The sequence below is a fragment of the Terrapene carolina genome, unplaced genomic scaffold (assembly GCF_002925995.2).
Source record: "Terrapene carolina triunguis isolate 2854851 unplaced genomic scaffold, T_m_triunguis-2.0 Scaffold212, whole genome shotgun sequence".
NCBI classification, from domain to species: Eukaryota; Metazoa; Chordata; order Testudines; family Emydidae; genus Terrapene; species Terrapene triunguis.
In genome coordinates this window covers 9,208,980-9,229,569 of record NW_020664563.1, presented here as the reverse complement: position 1 = coordinate 9,229,569, position 20,590 = coordinate 9,208,980, and the positions used below count along the sequence as shown (strand labels likewise).

At 45.7% G+C, this 20,590-nt stretch overlaps 1 protein-coding gene across 1 annotated transcript in view; it reads right to left on the bottom strand.

Moving 5' to 3' along the window:
• Positions 1 to 438: 438 nt before the first annotated feature.
• LOC112107401 (tenascin-N) overlaps positions 439 to 20,590 on the bottom strand; it is a 37,423-nt gene continuing 17,271 nt past the window's right edge. Inside the window, exons 8-16 of the mRNA XM_026656199.1 lie at positions 19,102 to 19,365; positions 18,089 to 18,352; positions 8,505 to 8,635; positions 7,713 to 7,845; positions 6,551 to 6,702; positions 4,647 to 4,743; positions 3,686 to 3,853; positions 2,731 to 2,894; positions 439 to 1,241 (exon numbers count right to left, since the gene is read on the bottom strand). Of these exons, the coding sequence (XP_026511984.1) occupies positions 1,095 to 1,241; positions 2,731 to 2,894; positions 3,686 to 3,853; positions 4,647 to 4,743; positions 6,551 to 6,702; positions 7,713 to 7,845; positions 8,505 to 8,635; positions 18,089 to 18,352; positions 19,102 to 19,365 (1,520 nt within the window). The 3' untranslated portion in view covers positions 439 to 1,094. The remainder of the gene's footprint in view (positions 1,242 to 2,730; positions 2,895 to 3,685; positions 3,854 to 4,646; positions 4,744 to 6,550; positions 6,703 to 7,712; positions 7,846 to 8,504; positions 8,636 to 18,088; positions 18,353 to 19,101; positions 19,366 to 20,590) is intronic.

The following is a 20,590-nucleotide window of genomic DNA, read 5'->3' as shown; positions in this document are numbered from 1 at the left end:
ATTCTCCCCATCTTGCAGATCAGAACACTGAGGCAGAGGGATTAAATGAGTTGTCCGAGGTCACCAAAAGAATCCTATTCAGAGAACTCAGGTGCTCTTGGCTATTCTGATGTTGATGCCATCTAACAACAAATCCCCTATTGGTACATATTCCTCATTCCAATCCTCAGGATAAACCTGAACTCAGGGGCCTCATAACCAGTGGCTTTATAGTGACGCTGTTAGGTTTAATTTAGATGGAAAATGTAGGTTTTTATAAAAAGAAGCTTATACAAAAACTTAAAACTAGGTGAAATGTTCCCATGTTGTTTTTAAAATTCCAAAAGAAGCAGTGTTTGAAAACCAAATCTTTCCCCACAGTGTAGACAACCCAAGGACTGTAGCGTTGTGCTAGCGCATGAGGATCTGAAAGAGAAAGTGACTAGAGGCTGATTATTAATAAAAGCAAAGCGCAGTGGCCTCTTTTCATCATCCAAGCTGGAAACTGGGAGAAGGAAAACACAGAGCAAAAACAGAAGCAAGTAAACTAGACTCTTAAAATTATCAATCCACGGGGTTATTTCCAACATAGATGAGGCTGCATTTTAACTTGATGCATTTTAACTTGACAAGATGATGCATTTTAACTTCACAATGCCCCCTTGAGGCCTGAGAAGTTACAGTAGTAGCTGGTAGCAATATCTAGTAGTGAAGGGCATTTGCAAATACGGGGGGTCAGCAACTTGGATTGTGGGAAGCAGCAGCATGAGTTTAAAGCTTGCTTGTAAGGTTCATAATGATCAGGGAAAATAGGTCACCTGTGTGCATTGGACCAGTCAGGTCCTTGTCGAGTTCAGCCAATCAGAATAGCTGTAAATGTTAATATTCCCCATCAGTCCCCTCCCACTCTGTGACTGGTGACTTTTGTCAATAGCCTCCAAATGCTTAAAGTAGGCTGGGTTGTGAACCCAGAGAGCTCAGAGCAGGGGCTGAAGCAGGCTGGGCATTGGTTACATAAGTATTGGAACAAGCTGTTCAAGTCCTTACACTTTGTTACAAAATAATGGAATTCCATTGTCAGGAATTGACAGGCTCGGCCCTGCTTGGAGGCCATTTTAGGCCCTGGTCGTCTTCCTCTTCCCTGCCTGAGACCTTTTTTTCCTCCCCAGGATTGGTTCATTGCTGGATGATTGAGGACGGATCTTCATTTCAGTGTAAGGGATGGAGAACAAATGGCCTTTCCATGGCGCCCAGTTGATCCCCTGGAAAGAGAACAAGGAATTCCCTTTATTAAGCATGTAAACCCTGGGTGGGGCACTGGGATACTAGAATACATAACTCAGATATTGGGAGGGTTGTTATTTATTTGGATTTCTACCATAATAAGAAGAGGGAGTCCCTACCAGCCCTCTGGACATCCCTAACACAAGTTAATATACATAGAGTTGGACACCCACCAGGATTGAACCCCCTACATGCATAACACATACAGAGACCTGTGTAAATAGATGTATTTTGTGTCAGGCCCTGACACCAACAGACCAGGACTATTTCAGACAAGTTTCTAAGAAGGAGCCCATTTTTGAGCTGAGGTTTCCGTTGAGGAGCGTGTTATACTGCCAACCACTCCCCCTTTGAAAATTAGGACGTTCCAATTCAAACGTTCCTGCCCATTTGCAGCTGTAGCAGCATGGCATAAAGAGAGAGGTGGTTTCTCAGGGTATGTCTACACTGCAGCTGGGAGGTGTGATTCCCAGCCCCCAGAAAGACAGACTCACGCTAGCTCTGCTTGAGCTAGCAAGCTAAAAATAGCAGTGGGGGCGTTGCAGCACCGGTAGAAGCTGTGGCTGGCCGCCAGAGTCCAAGCCCGCCTGCCCCTGCCGTCGGTCTAATCCCAGGTGCCTAGTCCAAGCCATCGCCCATGCCACAACACCCACACTGCTTCAGTGTAGACATAACCTCAAGTAGCAAGGTCCTGTGCCATCTGTGGCTTTATAGGTTAAAAGTGCCACTTTGAATTCAATCCTGAAACCAATGAGCAGCCAGCGCAGAACATGGGGCAGCAGTGACATGTCTTGCCACCACCTAATTAGGTGGGCCCCTGGCCTGAGCATCATGTATACAGCGCTTTTCATATGCAACTTGTCTGAGATAATGCCCCAGCCCTTTACCTCTAGAGACAAGGGTTCAAATCCTGGCTTAGATCATGAGAGAGGTTCCACTATTCATGCTGTCCTTGCTCTCTGGATAAACACAGGATTCCAGTCTCCTATGGCTGTCAATCCAGCACCTTTCAGCACCACTAAATTCACTGTTCAGTATTGTGATCAGCTAGCTAGTGGCAGTGTGTCTGCAGCTGTGTTTCAAAGGATGGAACTGGAACCACTCAGTGCGCATGTGTCTGTCTGTCTCATAGGTCCTATACCGATTACTATAAATGGACACTTGTTTAGTTCAAGCAGTAGGCTCTGTGCTGTCTGGGTTGAATGCTGCGAGTTCCATCCCTGCAGTCACTCTGAAGTTACAGGTGGCCATAGTGGGTACCCTAGTAACGACTGTGAGGTTCCTGCGCTGCCATGGGTTGATTACAATACACCCTTTTTAAAGGGAAGACGTATACCTGATCTGTAACCATTGGATGAGTCTGGACAGCCCTTCCTGACTTGAGGCACCATCTGAGCTGTCCAGTGTCACCCGTGTCCCTGAAGCTGGTGAGAAGAAGCACACATGCTGCAAAACCCTGGCACTTGCCTCACTGTGCTTGTTTTCTCCATATTTGCCATTGAGGTTAGCTAAGTGGCAGTTCTTGTACCACCAGGCGCCATGATGCGACCTTGCACAGTTGCTCAGAGCCACATCGTTGTCCCTGTCCCAGGTGGTGAATTTCCAGCCATTGTGGTAAGTCAGCGCATCCCCTAAAAGAGGGGAGAAGGAGATGTTAGGCACAGCAATCTGGGGATGCCACTATCAGACTGTTGGGGGGGGGGTGCTAGGAGAGTGCAGTTCCACAAAGTTGGAGATCCCCAGAGGGTGGGAGTGAGGGTTGGAAGGGATGGCGGGATAGGTGGTAAATGGGGCAGGTGAGAGGATTGGAAGCCAAGGGCACAGGCATCATCATGGCAAGGAATACCTGGAGTACAGATGGCAAAGGCCATTATATCATCAGGATGGGAAGTAATGCTGGGCGAACTCCCAAGGAGTCTGAATTCCAGTTCAGATGAGGATCAGGTTGCCATTCCTCCCCACACAACCCTCCTTCTTCTCCCCACCTCCCAATGTTGTCTTCTTTGATTGGGAATGCCCAACAGCCCCTCCAATGTCTTCACAGGCTCATCTGCTGGAACCACTCCCTACTCTGGATTCTTCAGCAGGTGGCCTGCTGGGCCTGCTCCCCCAATCCAGTCTGAGGACAGTTCCGTGGGCCTCCTCCCTCTTCTCTGCCTCTTTATCCAGTGACAGGTGAGCCACACCTAGTCCCCCCTTCTCAGGAGATGGCTTGGCGGGCCCACTCCCGAGGTCCAGCCAGAAATACCAATGTATATTTCTCTCCTTAGAGAAGCACCAGGAAGCAACCTGGCTTATGGGACTTCTAATGCATCCCAGTCTATTCCAACCCACATGCTGATGGGGAAACAAGTGTCCCAGTTTCCAGTGCTTGCTTCCATTATGTGAGACCGAAGAAGCAAGGATACAAAGCATTCCTTACCGGCAGTGCCTTGGTAATTCCCCACAGAGAGCCTGTACTTATCCTTGCTTGAAGCCACCTGGAAGAAGTCATAGACAGCATAGGCAGAGTCATTGGAGGTTTGCAAATCCACCCGGATCTCATATTGGATGGGAGTACTGCTAGTGAGGTTGTGCAGCTTGTCAAGACCTGGGAGAAGAATCCAAGGTAATTATTCTATAGAGGGAAAACCAATGTCAAAATTCATTCACTTTCTCTGTTCCAAGGTTCTTCTTGCCACATTTGTGGTTAAATCAGTGGTTTGCTCCTTCTCATCCCACCTTCTCCCCCTATTTGATCCCGGAGTTACATCATACTGATAAGGATGAGTTTGCACCATCACACGCGGCTTCATGGCAGCAGAGAGTGACATCAGAAACATAGGAATCTGATGTCACTGCTAGATCAAGGAGAATAATCCAAACTCTGAAGGAACATTCACTATCTCTAAGCAAATCTAAAGACCCCAACCACTGTCGTATCTAGGTGCTGAATTCGCCAATCTAAGCACAGTCAGCTGAAACAGCAGAAAAGGAGACACAGAAAATGACTTGCCAAGTACAGTACTTTTTGTTCCTATTCTTCATGTTTCAGCGAATGCCACGTTCTCCTTTAAATCAGTGCACTAATATCTTGTGACTCCTCGCCTGGTACAGGATCACAAAACCCCTGAACTGAACCTCTTCTGAGGTATGGAAAACATTGGTTCACTCTGAGTGACAGTCCAATGAAGTTCAGTGGGCACTGGATTTGATTCATTTGCCTATGCACTTCCAAACAAGAGCAGAAGCAGACAAGCCCAGGGCTGTACCCATGATATTTCCAACCTGACTGCAGACCTGAGAAGTTTGCATATTTCAGATAAGCATCAAAATGCCAGCCAGCCTCTACAAAGCCTGTCTTTAATTGTCCACCCTTCACCTGTCACATACAGATACAGTACCAAGCCAAAATTCCCCCAGGGGATCTCCAAAGCCTTCGACATAATTCCTCCAGCGCTTGTAGAAATCCAGCTGCCCTGTGTTCCGCCTCTGAAACACCTGCAAAACAAGCACTGCTGAATGAGTCATGAACAATTGGGTAAATTATCCTCATTTTCTGTGTGTGGAATATTCACTAGCAGATGGCAATTTCCTCCCATTTATCCATGATTCCAATCTGTCCACAAAGAAGGGGCGTTAATGAGTGTTCAGAATTCAAGCTGTTGGAAAAATGGGATTGGCCAGGTGATTTCACATGCTTTTTTTTAATGTTCCCTGATTGGATAAGCACACAAGCTCTTCCAATGCATACACTTGCGACTAGAAATTTAAAATTTGCTTTCCACAAATGTTTGCCCTATTATAACTCAAATCACACTCATGTTTGTGGATAGTGAGGATAAAAGGAACACAAACCTCCCAAATGTGGTATAAACACCTACATAAACAGGAACTAGCTATACAACAGGACCAACAAGAACTTTTTTTTTTTACATGTGAATGAATATTCATGGGAAATTGTTTGCATTATTCAGCCTTCACTAAAATAAAAACGTAAAAAATAAAAAGAGAGAGATGAAGATAATCTTACTCTAGTGGAGAATGGGACAGACACTGCACAGAAAGACACTCCCAGAATCACACAGTTTTATGCTCCTGCCCTTAGGTCATGGTTTCTGTGCTGTGGCCAGCAGTCCACTAGGAACTGGACTCAAGACTGCTTGTTCATTTCACATGAGCCACCATGCAGTTATCAGGTAGTAAGGAAATTCAGTCACTAACACCTTTGGCCTGACTGGAATAAGGGACCAACCAGTGAACTACTTTATATCTCAATGAACCTGACCCAGTCCCCAACCACCACACCTGTGATTAGCGTTTGCCCCACATCAATCCCAAAAGGGTTCAGGAAGCTGAGAAAGGGCCCGATAGTGAGATAGGCCACATGAGGGGATTAGGCTGGAGAAGCAACTCCTGATTGGAAGATGGAGCTCAGCTGAGCAGGTGGGGGGCTGGGCTGGACTAATACAAAGCCAGGAAGCTGGCAACAGAAACGGCTGCAGTGAGGAAGTCTGCATCCACCCTCTGTGTATTAGAGAGGGAAGGAGGGAGGCCAGGGAAAGAGTGGGACCCTGGCCCTTAGGGAAGGGCGTACCCGGGAGAGAAAAGGGTGGAGAAGAAAGCCTATTGGAGGCAGAGTAGGAAGCATCCCAGGGAGAAAGCAGCAAGATTGAACACTGAGCAGACTTTGGCTGCGTGTTGCAGGGGACCTTGACTGGAACCTGAAGTAGTGGGTGGCCCCGGGTTCCCCTACCTGCCACTGACAGAGTGGCAGTGCCTGCACAGCAGGCCTAGTGAGACTTCTTACCCCAGAAGGGAAAACCACATAATGATCTGGCCAGAGGGCTGAGTCCTAAAGACAAAGCTGCAGCTCCTGGAGCAAGAGGTGGGCTGCAGAGTGAGGGAGAGAACAATGGAGAGAGAGACCACAAAAGGAGGAGTTGGACCTGGAAGAGAGCTAATCCCCAGAACAGCCAGGAGGAGGCGCCACCTGCAGTGAGTAGAGCATGCCATGACACCACAACTGGCATCCTCGTTGGCAGTCTCAGCAGAGGCCAAGGACTGAACAGGCATACAGGCAACTATCCTCTTGCCCCTAAAGATGGTACTTCCCAGGCAAGAGTTGAGAAATACTGATCTGGAGCTGCAGAGTAAGAGGAGGGATACTTCCAGTGCTGCTGCCCATGCCATGCCTGTGCTGGCCATAAACAGAAGATTTCAGTCTCCAGGGATGTCAGCGCAGCGTTAGAGTCACTTGATTTTTTTAAAAAGTAAACAGCTGTGCAAAGACCCCAGCACCACTCACTATCCATCCGCCTCCATCGGTGGTCATGTCGCAGTACACCTGCATGGGCCTGCCAGCATCACCATTCAGGTAAATAGTGTACATGCCACTGGTGGCATTCCCATTTTGCTGGGTCTGGCTGCAGTCAGCAGGATATGGGTAGAGGAAGGCAACTGTGGGAACAAGACAGGGAAAAACTCACATCAGCAAGTCTGAAAAGGAAGCTGGAGAGGCGTTCCCAACTGAGTCTCCTGAAGAGGATGTGGTTTGAACAGGGGCACAGGAACAATGACAGCCTTAGGCTTATGGGATCATATAGAGTCCTGCACCATATGCACACCCCCAGGCACCTATCAGCTGGAGCACAAATCTGGATGCCCTGGGTCCTGCCATGCTCTGGTAAAGACTGCCCTCCACCTAAGCTGCATATTAGCTTTACCTGCTGTCCACCTGGCCCAGGAATAGGGTCACTGGAAGCTGCAGGAGGCAGCCTGGTCCTTGAGAGGGTCTCAGAAAGCAGGATTTTTCTAGGGATGGTGGAGTCATAGATGTGTAGTAAGTACTGGCTCTCGATGGAGAGGGAGCTCACTAACCTCTCCCCACTTGCACCATTTGTCCACAATGGGCAATGCCTTTGTGACCTTCCCCAATATGACAAACTCCTGCATCACATTGGCATGAAAGGCACCTTAACAGGATGCCATTTTGATGCAAGTTTCCTGGACCCTGTTAGTGAATTTGGGCACCTCTTGAATGCCACAAGCAGTGCTTGCAAGATACGAGTTGCCCCCATGCTACTGGGATGATGCAAGCAGATCCAGAGTTGGTGATCGACTTCCCTACCTCCAATCAGCTTTTCACAATCAGTCTATCTACTATACTCAACTGGTAGGCTCTGTCAGCAACATCATCCAGACAGATCTGAATCTCCATATAAGCCATCCCACTGTGTCACCTCATGTTCTTCCCCCACTGCATCTCCAACCTGCCATGCAGCCTGGCCCAGGGCACTAGACTGGAAGTCAGGAGATCTGTGTTCTATTCCCAACTCACTGACTTACTGAATGACCTTTGACAAGTCATTTAATCTCTCTGGGCCTCTGTAAAGAGGAACCATCACCACTAACCCTTAACTGCGAAATGCTACAGATGAGATGTGCTAAGTATTAGTGCCAAGCCCTACCTGTCAAGAAGGTGTTGGCTGCCTTTCTGCTCCGGCGGTCTTCCTTAAAGGCCACCACATAGACTGTGTACCTCACTCCTTGTCCCAGGCCTTCCAGTATGAACTTTTGCTCATTAGGACCCAGTTGCACTTCCTGCCAAAAAAAGAAAAGATAGACTAAAGATCTGCCAAGCTCCATAGTCTGCGTCATCTATTCCCAGCCATACCGCTTCCATTCTCTGCATGCTTTTGGAGGTGAGCAGGGCACAGTCAGAAGAATGCTGGTAGCAGGGTGTACCCCATAAATACAGGGTCATCTGCATATTAGTGGGTAGGTTGAGGATTCCCTGTCCCTGAAATGAGGATTTGGGGGAAAGAGTGAACTTGCACAGACCCTACAGATAACTGTATCCACAGGGAATAGACTGTATGCACAGTCGCAAATGAGATACCTCACGTGCAGGGTGCCCTCCGACATGTATAAACACATTGGAAAAGCAAAGTTAAAAACACATCCCTGCCCCCAACATCAAGGCTAGTTACGATGGAACTCTTCTATTGTGTGAAGGATCTGCCCAATCCACAACACCCAGCAGCAGTCACAGTGGTATGTGCCATCTAGTAGGGCACCAGCTCCTCCCAACAAGTGTAATTAAGATGGAATATTCCACTCCCCGAGGCACCTTCCCACTTAAATTCTAAGGTTGTGCATGTGTTCTTGATAATGGGATCTGATTGGCTAAACCCAACATCCCATGTGCACTTTAAACTGGGGCAGTTTGTAACAAGAAGAAACTGAAGAGCTCACAGTACCTTGCTGGTGCCATCTGGAGCCTGGTAGGTCAGAGTGTAGCCACTGATCTGTGCAGCAGGTGGTGTCCAGGTAACTACGCCACTGGACTGTGTCACATCTGATACACGGAGGTTCTTGGGAGGGTCAATTTCTATTTCAAACAAAAAGCAGAGAACAGAATCAAACTCTCTGATTGTACAAGTACCTCTGAGAAGAAGCAACCCATAGAGTGAATCTTTAGCATAGGGCATGGAGGTATAGAGCTTTTAGTTTCCAGTATTATTAACTGGGACTCTGAAACTACAGAAACTATATTTCATGGTTAACAAGGAGGAATGTGTGAGGTACATTAGCAATGTGTTGGGGCCCAGAACTGAGATAGTAAAGACTGCTGCAGATCAGGCTTCAGATACACTGGCACGGGAGCTGAAATGGAAATAGCATGGGGTGTTGTAGGTCAGACATGAGGTGGCACCCTGGACTGAAATAGCATAGGGTAATACCGAGTGAAGACGGGATTGCATTGGCAGAGTTGTGAGGGCATCCAGAGCCGGAATAGCTGATGATCTGAATTTGTGTTCACTGGAAGAACTACATGGGATAAGCTCACACAATATGTGCCTGCACCCGGAGGCAAAACCAAGCTCATCTTAGGCCAGTGTTACCTGTCCCACATGTTTATGATCACCAAAATACACCCCCCTTTCCTTAAAAATGAGCTAACCAGCCTGAAAGCAAATACGTATTTCTCACTTCTAAAGACTTCTAAAGGAGTTAAGGGTCGGTATAAGGGATTGGGGCATAGCTGTCATGGCCTAGCTGTCATAGTTGGACGGGTGGTCACCAGTCAAGGATGGCCATGAGGCAGAATCAGCAAGCAGGGCTCAAAGTAAGCACTAGAGCCAAGATTGATAAGGAAGGGTCAGGGTCAGAGTCAGCCCAGGGTCAGAGACCCGAGATTGGATGTAGCTATCAGGCTGGAATCAGGTGGCAAGAGTCAGGCTGGGGCTGGAGGCCTGAGCTCAGAGATCGTTACAAGACTGGAATCAGGAGACCAGAGTAAGGCTCAAAGTCAGGCTGGGGTCAGAGACTGGAGATCCAAAAGCGAGGTGAGGTCTAGAGTTACAGCAGGCCAGAGATCAGTGTGGTTGTCCAGACAACTTCCTGGAGCACCCTCTAGGATTAAATAGTGAACATGGGCCAATCAGAAGGCCGCAGGGGGCTGTTGCTCTGGATCCTTTGGGTGGTACTTCCTGCAGTGCCTAATCTCCACAGTGCCCCTTGAATGTGGCTCTGTATGGCCACCTCCTGGCGATGTGGGAACGGACTCCACAAACCCAGATTTTAGTCCCACAGATCCTTACAGTCATGGTGCAGACATATGAATTACCTCTTTCTCCAGAGGTAAACACTGCAACACACTTGGGGTTCTCCTCCCCAAACCTGGCGGCTTTGCATTAACAATTTATAATCACATAATCCATCCATGGCAAAGCAGCTCCCTTTGCAGGCACCGGAAACATTTTATTTTAATATGTTTGCTTACTTTAACAATTTACAAGTACAAAATAACCCACATATCTATGGTCTCTGGTATTTTGTGTGATCCAGACCGCCTCCACTAACAGCAAAGACTAAGCCATACATTCAAATATCTGTGTGGTTGTTTCCTGAGTGTGAAGAGCAGGCTGGCTTTATTTTTAACCAATACCATTTCACGGTGATCATAAACAGCCTCTGATATTGTTTTATACTGGACATACAAGCATAAACAGTACAAGGCATCCTTTACGACCAGGGTGGTTTCTGACACTTGTTCCGTAGAATGATCCCCTCCTAGCTCCTGAGAAAATTTTTCAATAACAGAAGCGGAGGCAGCCGCTGAAGAATCTGTCCCAGTTTTCAAATCAATGCTTGGTGCATTCTGGGATAGGGCTCTTTGGAAACCTGTTGTTAACTTCACAAAGACCTTCATCCATTCGGTCCCTCCCTGCTTCAATCTGAGGGTGTCAGGTGGGCAATGCTGGTATTCAGGAAAGAGCACCAACTATTGACATGGGAGCCTATGCACACACACACACACACACACTCACTTACGTAAGGCAGAACTATTGACACAGGACCCTATGTACACATGCATACACACACACACACACCACACGTATGGCAGAGCATCATGGACCTTGCAGAAATACTCAGCTCAATTCCCTGCTCCACAACAGGCTTCCTGTGTAACCTGGGGCAAGTCACTTGCTCTCTGTGCCTCGGTTCCCCATCCGTCAATGGGGCTGCCCTCCCTCACAGGGTGTTGTGAGGATAGATAAATCCATTAAAGACTGTGAAGCACTCAGATTCTAGAGTAATGGGGGCCATATAAGTACCTAAGTTTGACAGATGGAAAGAGTGGAGCAGCAGTGGCTTGAACACAGGGTTGGGAGGCAGGAACACCTTCATTCTCTTATGTTTAGAGAGTTTTTGTTTCATAAAATAGAAACAGAGAAGATATCTACACAGACAAAGATCCCTTATTAGGTGAGAGAGGAGGGAACTAGTACATCAAAGCGCACATAAGGAACTATTAACTGTGAATGAAACACCATATATTCAATGAGCTGTTATTCCCATTAATAAAAGTAACTATTTACAGAACTCCCGAGGTTAAGAAAATAATCCATTTTTATTATGCATGGAAGCAGAAATCCTCTCAGATTAGTACTGTGGAAGCTTGGACAGCAGAGGGAGCTATAGGGTATTGGAATCCACTGTCCTATTCCAGTGATACTGCTGTCAGCATTACCTGTGCTCTCCCAATCAATTCACAGTGCTACTGTTAAGGGTCTGAGCTGCAGGGGGCTGTTACAACTTGGACACCAACAAAAAACTGCCTCTTAGCCTAAAAACTTTCTATACAAGGTCTCTGCTACAAGCCTATTATTTTAATCATTGGGAATACGTAGCTGTTGTCTTGAGTAAGATTTTAAAGGTATTAGCAGAGCAGGTTGAGAATTTTCTGGCATTGGAAAATGCCATTTGGTTGAAATCGACATGTTTTGCGAGAATGTATCAATTTCAACTAAATTTTACTTAGGAAAAAATTCAAAGTGTTTTGATTTTTCATTTTGAATTTTTTTAAACAAATGTGCAGCACTGGGGGAAAGCTGACAGCTGCGGGGCAGTATGTGGTTCGGACAGAGACATCCCTTAGGGGAGGATCTATTAATGGAGATTCTCTATGTCCTAGTAAGGAGAAGAGGATGGAAGACGATAAAATACAGGAAGGATCGGATGAGAAAGAGTCAAATGAAAAAAAGTCCCATTCAATTACATCATGTATGACAGACAGCTAAAAAGTGACAAGTTTTTAAAGTGCTTATATACCAATGCTAGGAGTCTAAATAATAAGATGGGTGAACTAGAATGCCTCGTATTAAATGAAGATATTGATATAATAGGCATCACAGAAACTTGGTGGAATGAGGATAATCAATGGTACACAGTAATACCAGGATACAAAATATATCGGAAGGACAGAACAGGTCGTGCTGGTGGGGGAGTGGCACGGTATGTGAAGGAAAGCATAGAATCAAATAAAGTAAAGATCTTAAATGAACCAAACTGTACCATAGAATCTCTATGGATAGTAATTCCATGCTCTAATAATAAGAATATAGCAGTAGGGATATATTACCGACCTCCTGACCAGGACGGTGATGGTGACTGTGAAATGCTCAGGGAGATTAGAGAGGCTATTAACATAAAAAAATCAGTAATAATGGGGGATTTCAACTATCCCCATATTTACTGGGTACATGTCACCTCAGGACAGAATTCATAGATAAAGTTTCTTGACACCTTAAATGGCTGCTTCTTGGAGCAGCTAGTCTTGGAACCCACCAGAGGAGAGGCAATTCTTGATTTAGTCCTAAGTGGAGCACAAGATCTGGTCCAAGAGGTGAATATAGCTGGACCGCTTGGTAATAGTGACCATAATATAATTAAATTTAATATCCCTGTGGTGCGGAAAACACCACAGCAGCCAACATTGTAGCATTTAATTTCAGAAAGGGGAACTTCACAAAAATGAGGACGTTCGTTAAACAGAAATTAAAAGGTACAGCACAAAAAGTGAAATCCCTGCCAGCTGCATGGAAACTTTTTAAAGACACCATAATAGAGGCTCAACTTAAATGTATTCCCCAAATTAAAAAACATAGTAAGAAAACCAAAAAAGTGCCACCATGGCTAAACAACAAAGTAAAAGAAGCAGTGAGAGGCAAAAAGGCATCCTTTAAAAAGTGGAAGTTAAATCCTAGTGAGGAAAATAGAAAGGAGCATAAACTCTGGCAAATGAAGTGTAAAAATATAATTAGGGAGGCCAGAAAAGAATTTGAAGAACAGCTAGCCAGAGACTCAAAAAGTAATAGCAAAAAATAATTTAAGTACATCAGAAGCAGGAAGTCTGCTAAACAACCAGTGGGGCCACTGGATGATCGAGATGCTAAAGGAGCACTCAAGGACGATAAGGCCATTGCGGAGAAACTAAATGAATTCTTTGCATCGGTCTTCATGGCTGAGGATGTGAGGGAGATTCCCAAACCTGAGCCATTCTTTTTAGGTGACAAATCTGAGGAACTGTCCCAGATTGAGGTGTCATTAGAGGAGGTTTTGGAACAAATTGATAAAATTAAACAGTAATAAGTCACCAGGACTAGATGGTATTCACCCAAGAGTCCTGAAGGAACTCAAATGTGAAATTGCAGAACTACTAACTGTAGTCTGTAACCTATCATTTAAATCAGCTTCTGTACCAAATGGCTGGAGGATAGTTAATGTGATGCCAATTTTTAAAAAGGGCTCTAGAGGTGATCCTGGCAATTACAGGCCAGTAAGCCTGACTTCAGTACCGGGCAAACTGGTGGAAACAATAGTAAAGAACAAAATTGTCAGACACATAGATGAACATAATTTGTTGGGGAAGAGTCAACATGGTCTTTGTAAAGAGAAATCATGCCTCATCAATCTACTAGAATTCTTTGAGGGGGTCAACAAGCATGTGGACAGGGGATCCAGTGGATATAGTGTACTTAGATTTTCAGAAAGCCTTTGACAAGATCCCTCACCAAAGGCTCTGAAGCAAAGTAAGCTGTCATGGGATAAAAAGGAAGGTCCTCTCATGGATTGGTAACTGGTTAAAAGATAGGAAACAAAGGGTAGGTGTGATGGGTTGGACACCTCCTCCCTCCCACCCGGGATGCCACCTGATGTACTGGGGTTTCACTGAGCCCTCCTGTTCCACTAACCTGGGTTCCCTCTCCCTGTTTTGTTGAATCAGGCTTTCTGGCCTCTGACAGCACACACACACAGTTGTAATTGTTACTTAGTCAATATTCCTAACTTTAGATACAGACATGATACTTGCATACAAATTGGATAATCACATTCAGTAAATCATAACCCTTCCAATGATACCTTTCAAGACCCATCTTGCATAAAATATATATCTTAGTTATGCCATATTTATATTATAAGCATATTTCTATAAAGAATATGGAGCATCACATCACAGTAGGAATAAATGGTCAGTTTTCAGAATGATGAGAGGTAAATAGTGGTGTCCCCCAGGGGTCTGTACTGGGACCAGTACTATTCAACATATTCATAAATGATCTGGAAAAAGGGGTAAACAGTGAGGTGGCAAAATTTGCAGATGATACAAAATTGCTCAAGATAGTTAAGTCCCAGGCAGACTGTGAAGAGCTACAAAAGGATCTCTCAAAACTGGGTGACAGTGCAACAAAATGGCAGATGAAATTCAATGTTGATAAATGCAAAGTAATGCACATTGGAAAACATAATCCCAACTATACATATAAAATGATGGGGTCTAAATTAGCTGTTTCCACTCAAGAAAGAGAGTTATTGTGGATAGTTCTCTGAAAACATTCACTCAATGTGCCGTGGCAGTCAAAAAACAAACAGAACGTTGAGTATCATTAAGAAAGGGATAGATAATAAAACAGAAAATATCACATTGCTTCTATATAAATCCATGGTACGCCCACATCTTGAATACTGTGTGCAGATGTGGTTGCCCCATCTCAAAAAAGATATATGGGAATTGGAAAAGGTTCAGAAACGAGCAACAAAAATTATTAGGGGTATGGAACAACTTCCGTATGAGGAGAGATTGATAAGACTCGGACTTTTCACATTTAAAGATGATTTTTCGATCCTTTGGGCTCTGCCTTCTGCAAGCTCTTTTCTCCTCTGCTAAGCTGGGCAGCTTCCTCTTGTAACTCCAGAGACCTTTTTAAAGTTTTTGTTTCCAGAGGCTGCGGTACTGAGTGTGACCTTCCCAGTTGTCCACATCCATGTCCATTTCTTTGAGGTCTCACTTGCACACATCCTTGAAACACAATGTTGGGCGTCCTTTAGGTCTTTTTCCAGATGCCAATTCGTCGTAGAGGATGTCCTTTAGGATGTGCCCATCATTCATTTGGCACACATGCCCAAGCCAAAGGAGGGGTCTGTGCTTGAGGAGTGTTTGCATGCTGACTATGCTGACCCACTTGAGCACCTCCGTGTTGGTGACTAATCTGACCTTGCTGCACACCAGACAGTGGTCTGTGTCGCAATCAGCACTTTGATAACTGTGGATAATGAGGAAGATGTTAAGGTTGGTATGCCTTGTGATGATAAGATCCAGTTGGTGCCAGTGACCAGATCTGTGATGTTTCCAAGACACTTTGTGTTGCAGCTTTGTCTGGAAGAATGAGTTTGTTACACAGAGGTCATAATAGGAACAAAATTCTAGCAGTATCTGACTGTTTCCATTCATCTTACCAGTTCCATGTTGACCAAAACAGGTAGTCCATGCTTCATGATCAGCTCCCACCCTTGCACATATTCGTGTTTCAGAATCCTGCTGGTCGTAGAACTGGTCCTTGATGTCAGAAGACAAGGAGAGTGTTGGGGCATACACACTCACAAGGTTGACTGGGTCCTCAAATGTCAACAAGCATAGTGTCAAAATTCTCTCTGATCCATTTGTAGGTGGCTCAATCATCCCCAGAAGTGAGTTCTTGATTGCAAATCCCACTCCGTGCTCTCGTGTTTCTTCAGCGCTTTTCCCCTGCCAGAAAAATGTGTAGTCTTTTTCACTGAGAGATCCGTTTGATGCTAGCCGTGTTTGTTGGAGGGATGCGATATCCACATTGAGTCGCTTCAGCTCATCATTGATCACGGCAATTTTATGTGCATCACTGATCTATTGAAGGTCTTCAAATAATCCGGTTGTCATAGTGCAAACGTTCCAGCACTCTATCTTTAAGGATGTTTTCTTTTTTTTTTTTACTTGATTTGCCTGGTGTGTTAGTTTCAGTCCACTTGTCAAGTTATAAAACTCTAAGCTCCAAGCACCCATTGAAGCAGGCAGACTGTGGTGGGACAACACACTATTGTCTGGAGGCTGCCCAGTTTTATTGTGAGTTGGAGTTGTCCAGTGAGATACAATGATCTCTCCCACCATTAGAGACAGCCCCTGGTGCTCAATTCTACGCCAATCGAGGACGAGCTTAGAACATGCTGCCTCCCTTGTTGTGTCGACGCTTGAGGCAAAGCTGGAGTACCTCTCCAGGGTGCAAGCCTGGGCAGATGAGTTGCCCATGCATCAGGACCCCCCTTCTCTTGGCATCACCGGTAAAATCAAGAGGAAAGGAAGAATCAATACATCTGGTCCCCGATCCGTTGCAGGAGTTTCCGGAAAGATACTAAGATGTTAGTCTTTGGGACTTCACTCCAGATTTTCTGTCTGAGTTTATTCTCATAGACTTTCATTCTCCTGAATTCACCAACAACGCAGTGGGGCTTTTCTGTCAGGGATTGCTCCCTTAGCCTTACGCCCTCCCTGGCTACCCACAAAGCAGTGAGTTTGATGAGCTGCAGATAGTGCCATCTACTCTCATTACAATAGCAGGCATAGCCTGACCTGAGTAACTCTGATAAAATATAAGGGTCCTGGTTCTCCATTGCCCTGTGCAGTCATTTATGCAAAGAGGGTGTAAAATGCTACCAAATTCAAAGAGTATCAGGATAAGTTAGAGGTCATTTGTTACAGAAATTGCAACCATATGCAATATCTTTGGGGACCACATTGTATTAAGTTTATGAATGTTTTGTGTAGCATTATGGACCAGGGATTGTATGCAACTCCATTAATATAATATATGGAGATATATCTATCTCATAGAACTGGAAGGGACCCCAAAAGGTCATCGAGTCCAGCCCCCTGCCTTCACTAGCAGGACCAAGTACAGATTTTGCCCCAGATCCCTAAGTGGCCCCCTCAAGGATTGAACTCACAACCCTGGGTTTAGCAGGCCAATGCTCAAACCACTGGAGGGAGGGTTACCACAGCTCCTCCAAGAACTAAAAAAGTGGGGGGAGATCACTGCCATCCCTGAGATTGCAAACAGCTCCAGAGAAGTATCACCTCCTGGGGTGGTTTGCATATACTCATTTAGGGCAGTACCAACGAAAAGGCAAGAGAAAAAGGAAGAACTTGGTATTTAAAAGGCTGAGTTTACACAGACTCAGGGCATGGCTACACTACAGAGACTACAGCGGCAATAGCTACAGCGCTGTAGCTATGCTAGCACAATCCCATAGTATAGGTGCAACCTATACCGATGACAGGGGTTTTTCCATCGCTGTGGGAACATCACCTTCCCAAGCAATTGCAGTTAAGAGAATGGAAATATTCTTCCATTAGCCCAGCTGTGTCTACACCGGGACTTAGGTCAGCATAGCTGCCGCACTCAGGGGTGTGGATTTTTCACAGCGACATAGCTATGTCAACCTAAATTTTAAGTGTAGACCAAGCCTTAGGGTCTTTCTTTGGATTCAGCAATCAGACAGGACCTGTGGTCCTAAGGCGGCCACAACCCTCACTGAAGGGTTGGAAGGACTTAGGGCTACCAGGGCCCCGTAGGACTGATGGGCAATTTCTGTAACATTTAGTGTGCATTTAGAATCTGTTTTGTTTAACCTTTTTTCTGTGATGCTTTTGTCTTTGAATAAATGGTGCTTACTTTGGATGAGTTGTGTGGTCACTGGTAAAAACAGGGTTGTTGTCCTTGGAAAGAAACTAAGGAGCAGGGGCTTGACATTTGTCAGGTCTGCCTGGGATAATCACAGTAAAGAGCAGGGGTTTGCAGCCTAAAACTCCAAGTTGGAAGGGAGTGGGACATGGTGCCCTGCCCAGAGAGAAGTGAAGGCTAGAGACCTCAGACTTCAGGAGCATTGCTGGAGTGGACCACAGAGGAAGTGGGTTAAAAGTGCAGTTACCCTTGAAACTGCAAGCTTTCAGGGTGCATATAGCTCTTGCCTCATCTAGTTCTGCTCTCTGTGCCATTGCTAACAGCTCATAGTTATCCAGTTATCTTCATGATGGTTTGGCCAGTACAGAATTTCAAGTAGCTAATACCTGACTGGCAAAAAAAGTTACCTTTATACACAGTGATACAAAAAGAGATCATGCAACACCAGATAAGAAAGGGGTAGAGATATCTCCATCTAACTTCCCTTCACTCCTGTCCCCCATCACCTGTCACAGCTTTCGTGTTTGCTCTCTTGCTCTGCTGGCCTTCCTTCTCAGCCCAGATGTAGATGACGTACTCCATGCCTGGCTTCAGACCCGTCAGGCTGGTGGTGCTCTGGTCTTTCCCCACGTCTATCTCTCTGGTGTCCCCATCAGCTGAGGTGTAGCTCACCATGTAACTGTCTATGGGAGCCTGGACTCTGTTCCAGGAGATGGTGGCTGTGTCCTCTGTCACTCGGTCGGTCACCAGGTTAATTGGGCTGTCAATGTCTGAGTAAAAGTGTGGATTATTAGAACATTATTAACAGATTCTAAACTGTCTCCTTGAAGCTTGTTTCTTTTGGTCTCTAAACTTTATTTTCATACTCTTAGAACTTTAGTCAGGTGAAGGATAATATGTACATAGGTTTCAGTATTCATGTCTCAATGGCTAAACATCACTCTTCCTATTGGGGTTTTAGGACTGAAATATTGGGACAACTGAAGGTCAGAACTGAGGTGCATTGGCAGATGCCCCAGCAGTGGTATTGCAAGTGATGCCGCAGGTAAAGTGCAATGGCTGAACTCCCTGGGAAAGCCAGGAGTGGAATTTTTGGCTAGGGGCTCCAGCTCAAAACTGAGCTGTGAAAGGACTTGGGACTGGAATAACAAGGTTGCTGCAGGTCAGAAATGACGCCCAACAGCAGAGCTGTTGGGAGGAGGGACAGAACTAAATTAGTAGGAGTCCTACAGACTACAGTTGGGGTACACTGGCAGAGGTGTGAGGGAGAAGTGCACATAGCATTTACCCATGCTACATCTCACTTCTGCCAGATCTATTTCCTCTCACAGGAGAACCAGTTTCTGAGAGCTTTGAGATGCCTACAAGGGGCACACTCCTACAGCACATAGCTGTGTGGCAAAAAGTCCTATGTTTTATATTGTGTGTAACAAACTAGGGGGAGGACACATTCACAGCTAATCTAGTGTGAAGCCAGTCTGCTCCTGTAATATCGCATTCTAGAAATTCCCCTGGTCACCTGTCACAGTCTTCGTGTTTGTCCTCTTGCTCCGCTGGCCTCCCTTCTCAGCCCAGATGTAGATCACGTACTCCATGCCTGGCTTCAGACCTGTCAGGCTGGTGGTGCTCTGGTCTTTCCCCACGGCTCTCTCTCTGGTGTCCCCATCAGCTGAGGTGTAGCTCACCATGTATCTGTCTATGGGAGCCTGGACTCTGTTCCAGGAGATGGTGGCTGTGTCCTCTGTCACTTGATTGGTCACCAGGTTAGTTGGGCTATCAATTTCTGAGAGTAAAAGCCTTGATTATTACAATGTAATTGACTGATTCTCAAGTGACTCCCCTAGGGTACCATGTCTTCCAGACTCAAACCTTTCCATACCCTTAGATATTGTGTGAGATAGAGGAAAACTATCACTCACGTGTCACTGGGTAAATACTGCTCTCGCTATCAGTGCTTCAGGGCTCACGACTGGAGGACTCAGAACTTGGCAGAACTTTTAGGGGGCCCCAGCCTGGAGTAATAAGCTTGTTGTGGGTCAAGATTTAGATACATTGGCAGAGCTGTGCATACTCCAGGACTAAAATAGCAGGAGATGCCATAGGGGAAGATTGTGGTGCACTGGCAGAGCCCTGTGGGGGAAGTTTGCATAGAACCTATGTCAGGGGTGTGCAAACTATGGCCCGCAGGCCGTGTCCAGCCCATCAGAACTTTAAATCTGGTTCTCAAGCTCCCATCAGGGAGCAGGGTCAGGGGCTTGCCCCGCTCCGGTGCTCCAGCTGGGGAGTGGGTTTGGGGGCTTTCTGCGCGGCTCCCAGAAACAGCAACATGTCCCCCCTCCAGCTCCGGCTCCTACGCAAAGGGGCAGCCAGGCGGCTTGGTAGTAGTAGGATTTTATATTTGTATTTTATATAATTTAGAATTAAGGATAAAGAATAGTAATGTAGCATGTATTAAATGTATTGGTGTATTATTTGATCAAATCACGCCAGCCACCCTTTTTGAATAACAGAAAGGAATGGCCTAATGGGCCAATGGGTAGAGATACATCAGCCAGAATCTGTGTCTGGACTGATTTCAAGGCAATGACAGACCTTTGAGGGTCACCAAATTGTTGTAGGTTTAGCATTTTAAAATAAGTAAAAGAATGCAATGATTGTTTTTCTTTTGCATTGCAACTTGATGTTCCTGTTCAAAATGTTCTGTGTAAATTAATTCTGTTTTGTGTGTGAATGAGGAATGTATGTGTTAAGAGATAAGTGTGAAGGCCATTGCTGAACCAGATGTACGAGGGAAGAACCCGAGACAGACGCAAGGGTGCCAGGAGGCTGCAACACGCCCCTATTGAAATGTCAGAGGAGGGCAGATTGACAACTCTAAAGATGAGACAGGTACCTATCAATGGGGACAAGTTAGCTGTGATAAAGAATGAGAAGGACAATTTAAGAAAACAAGCACTTGTCAAACAACAATTGATTACAGCATGAGGGAGCAAAACTCATTGGTCCCA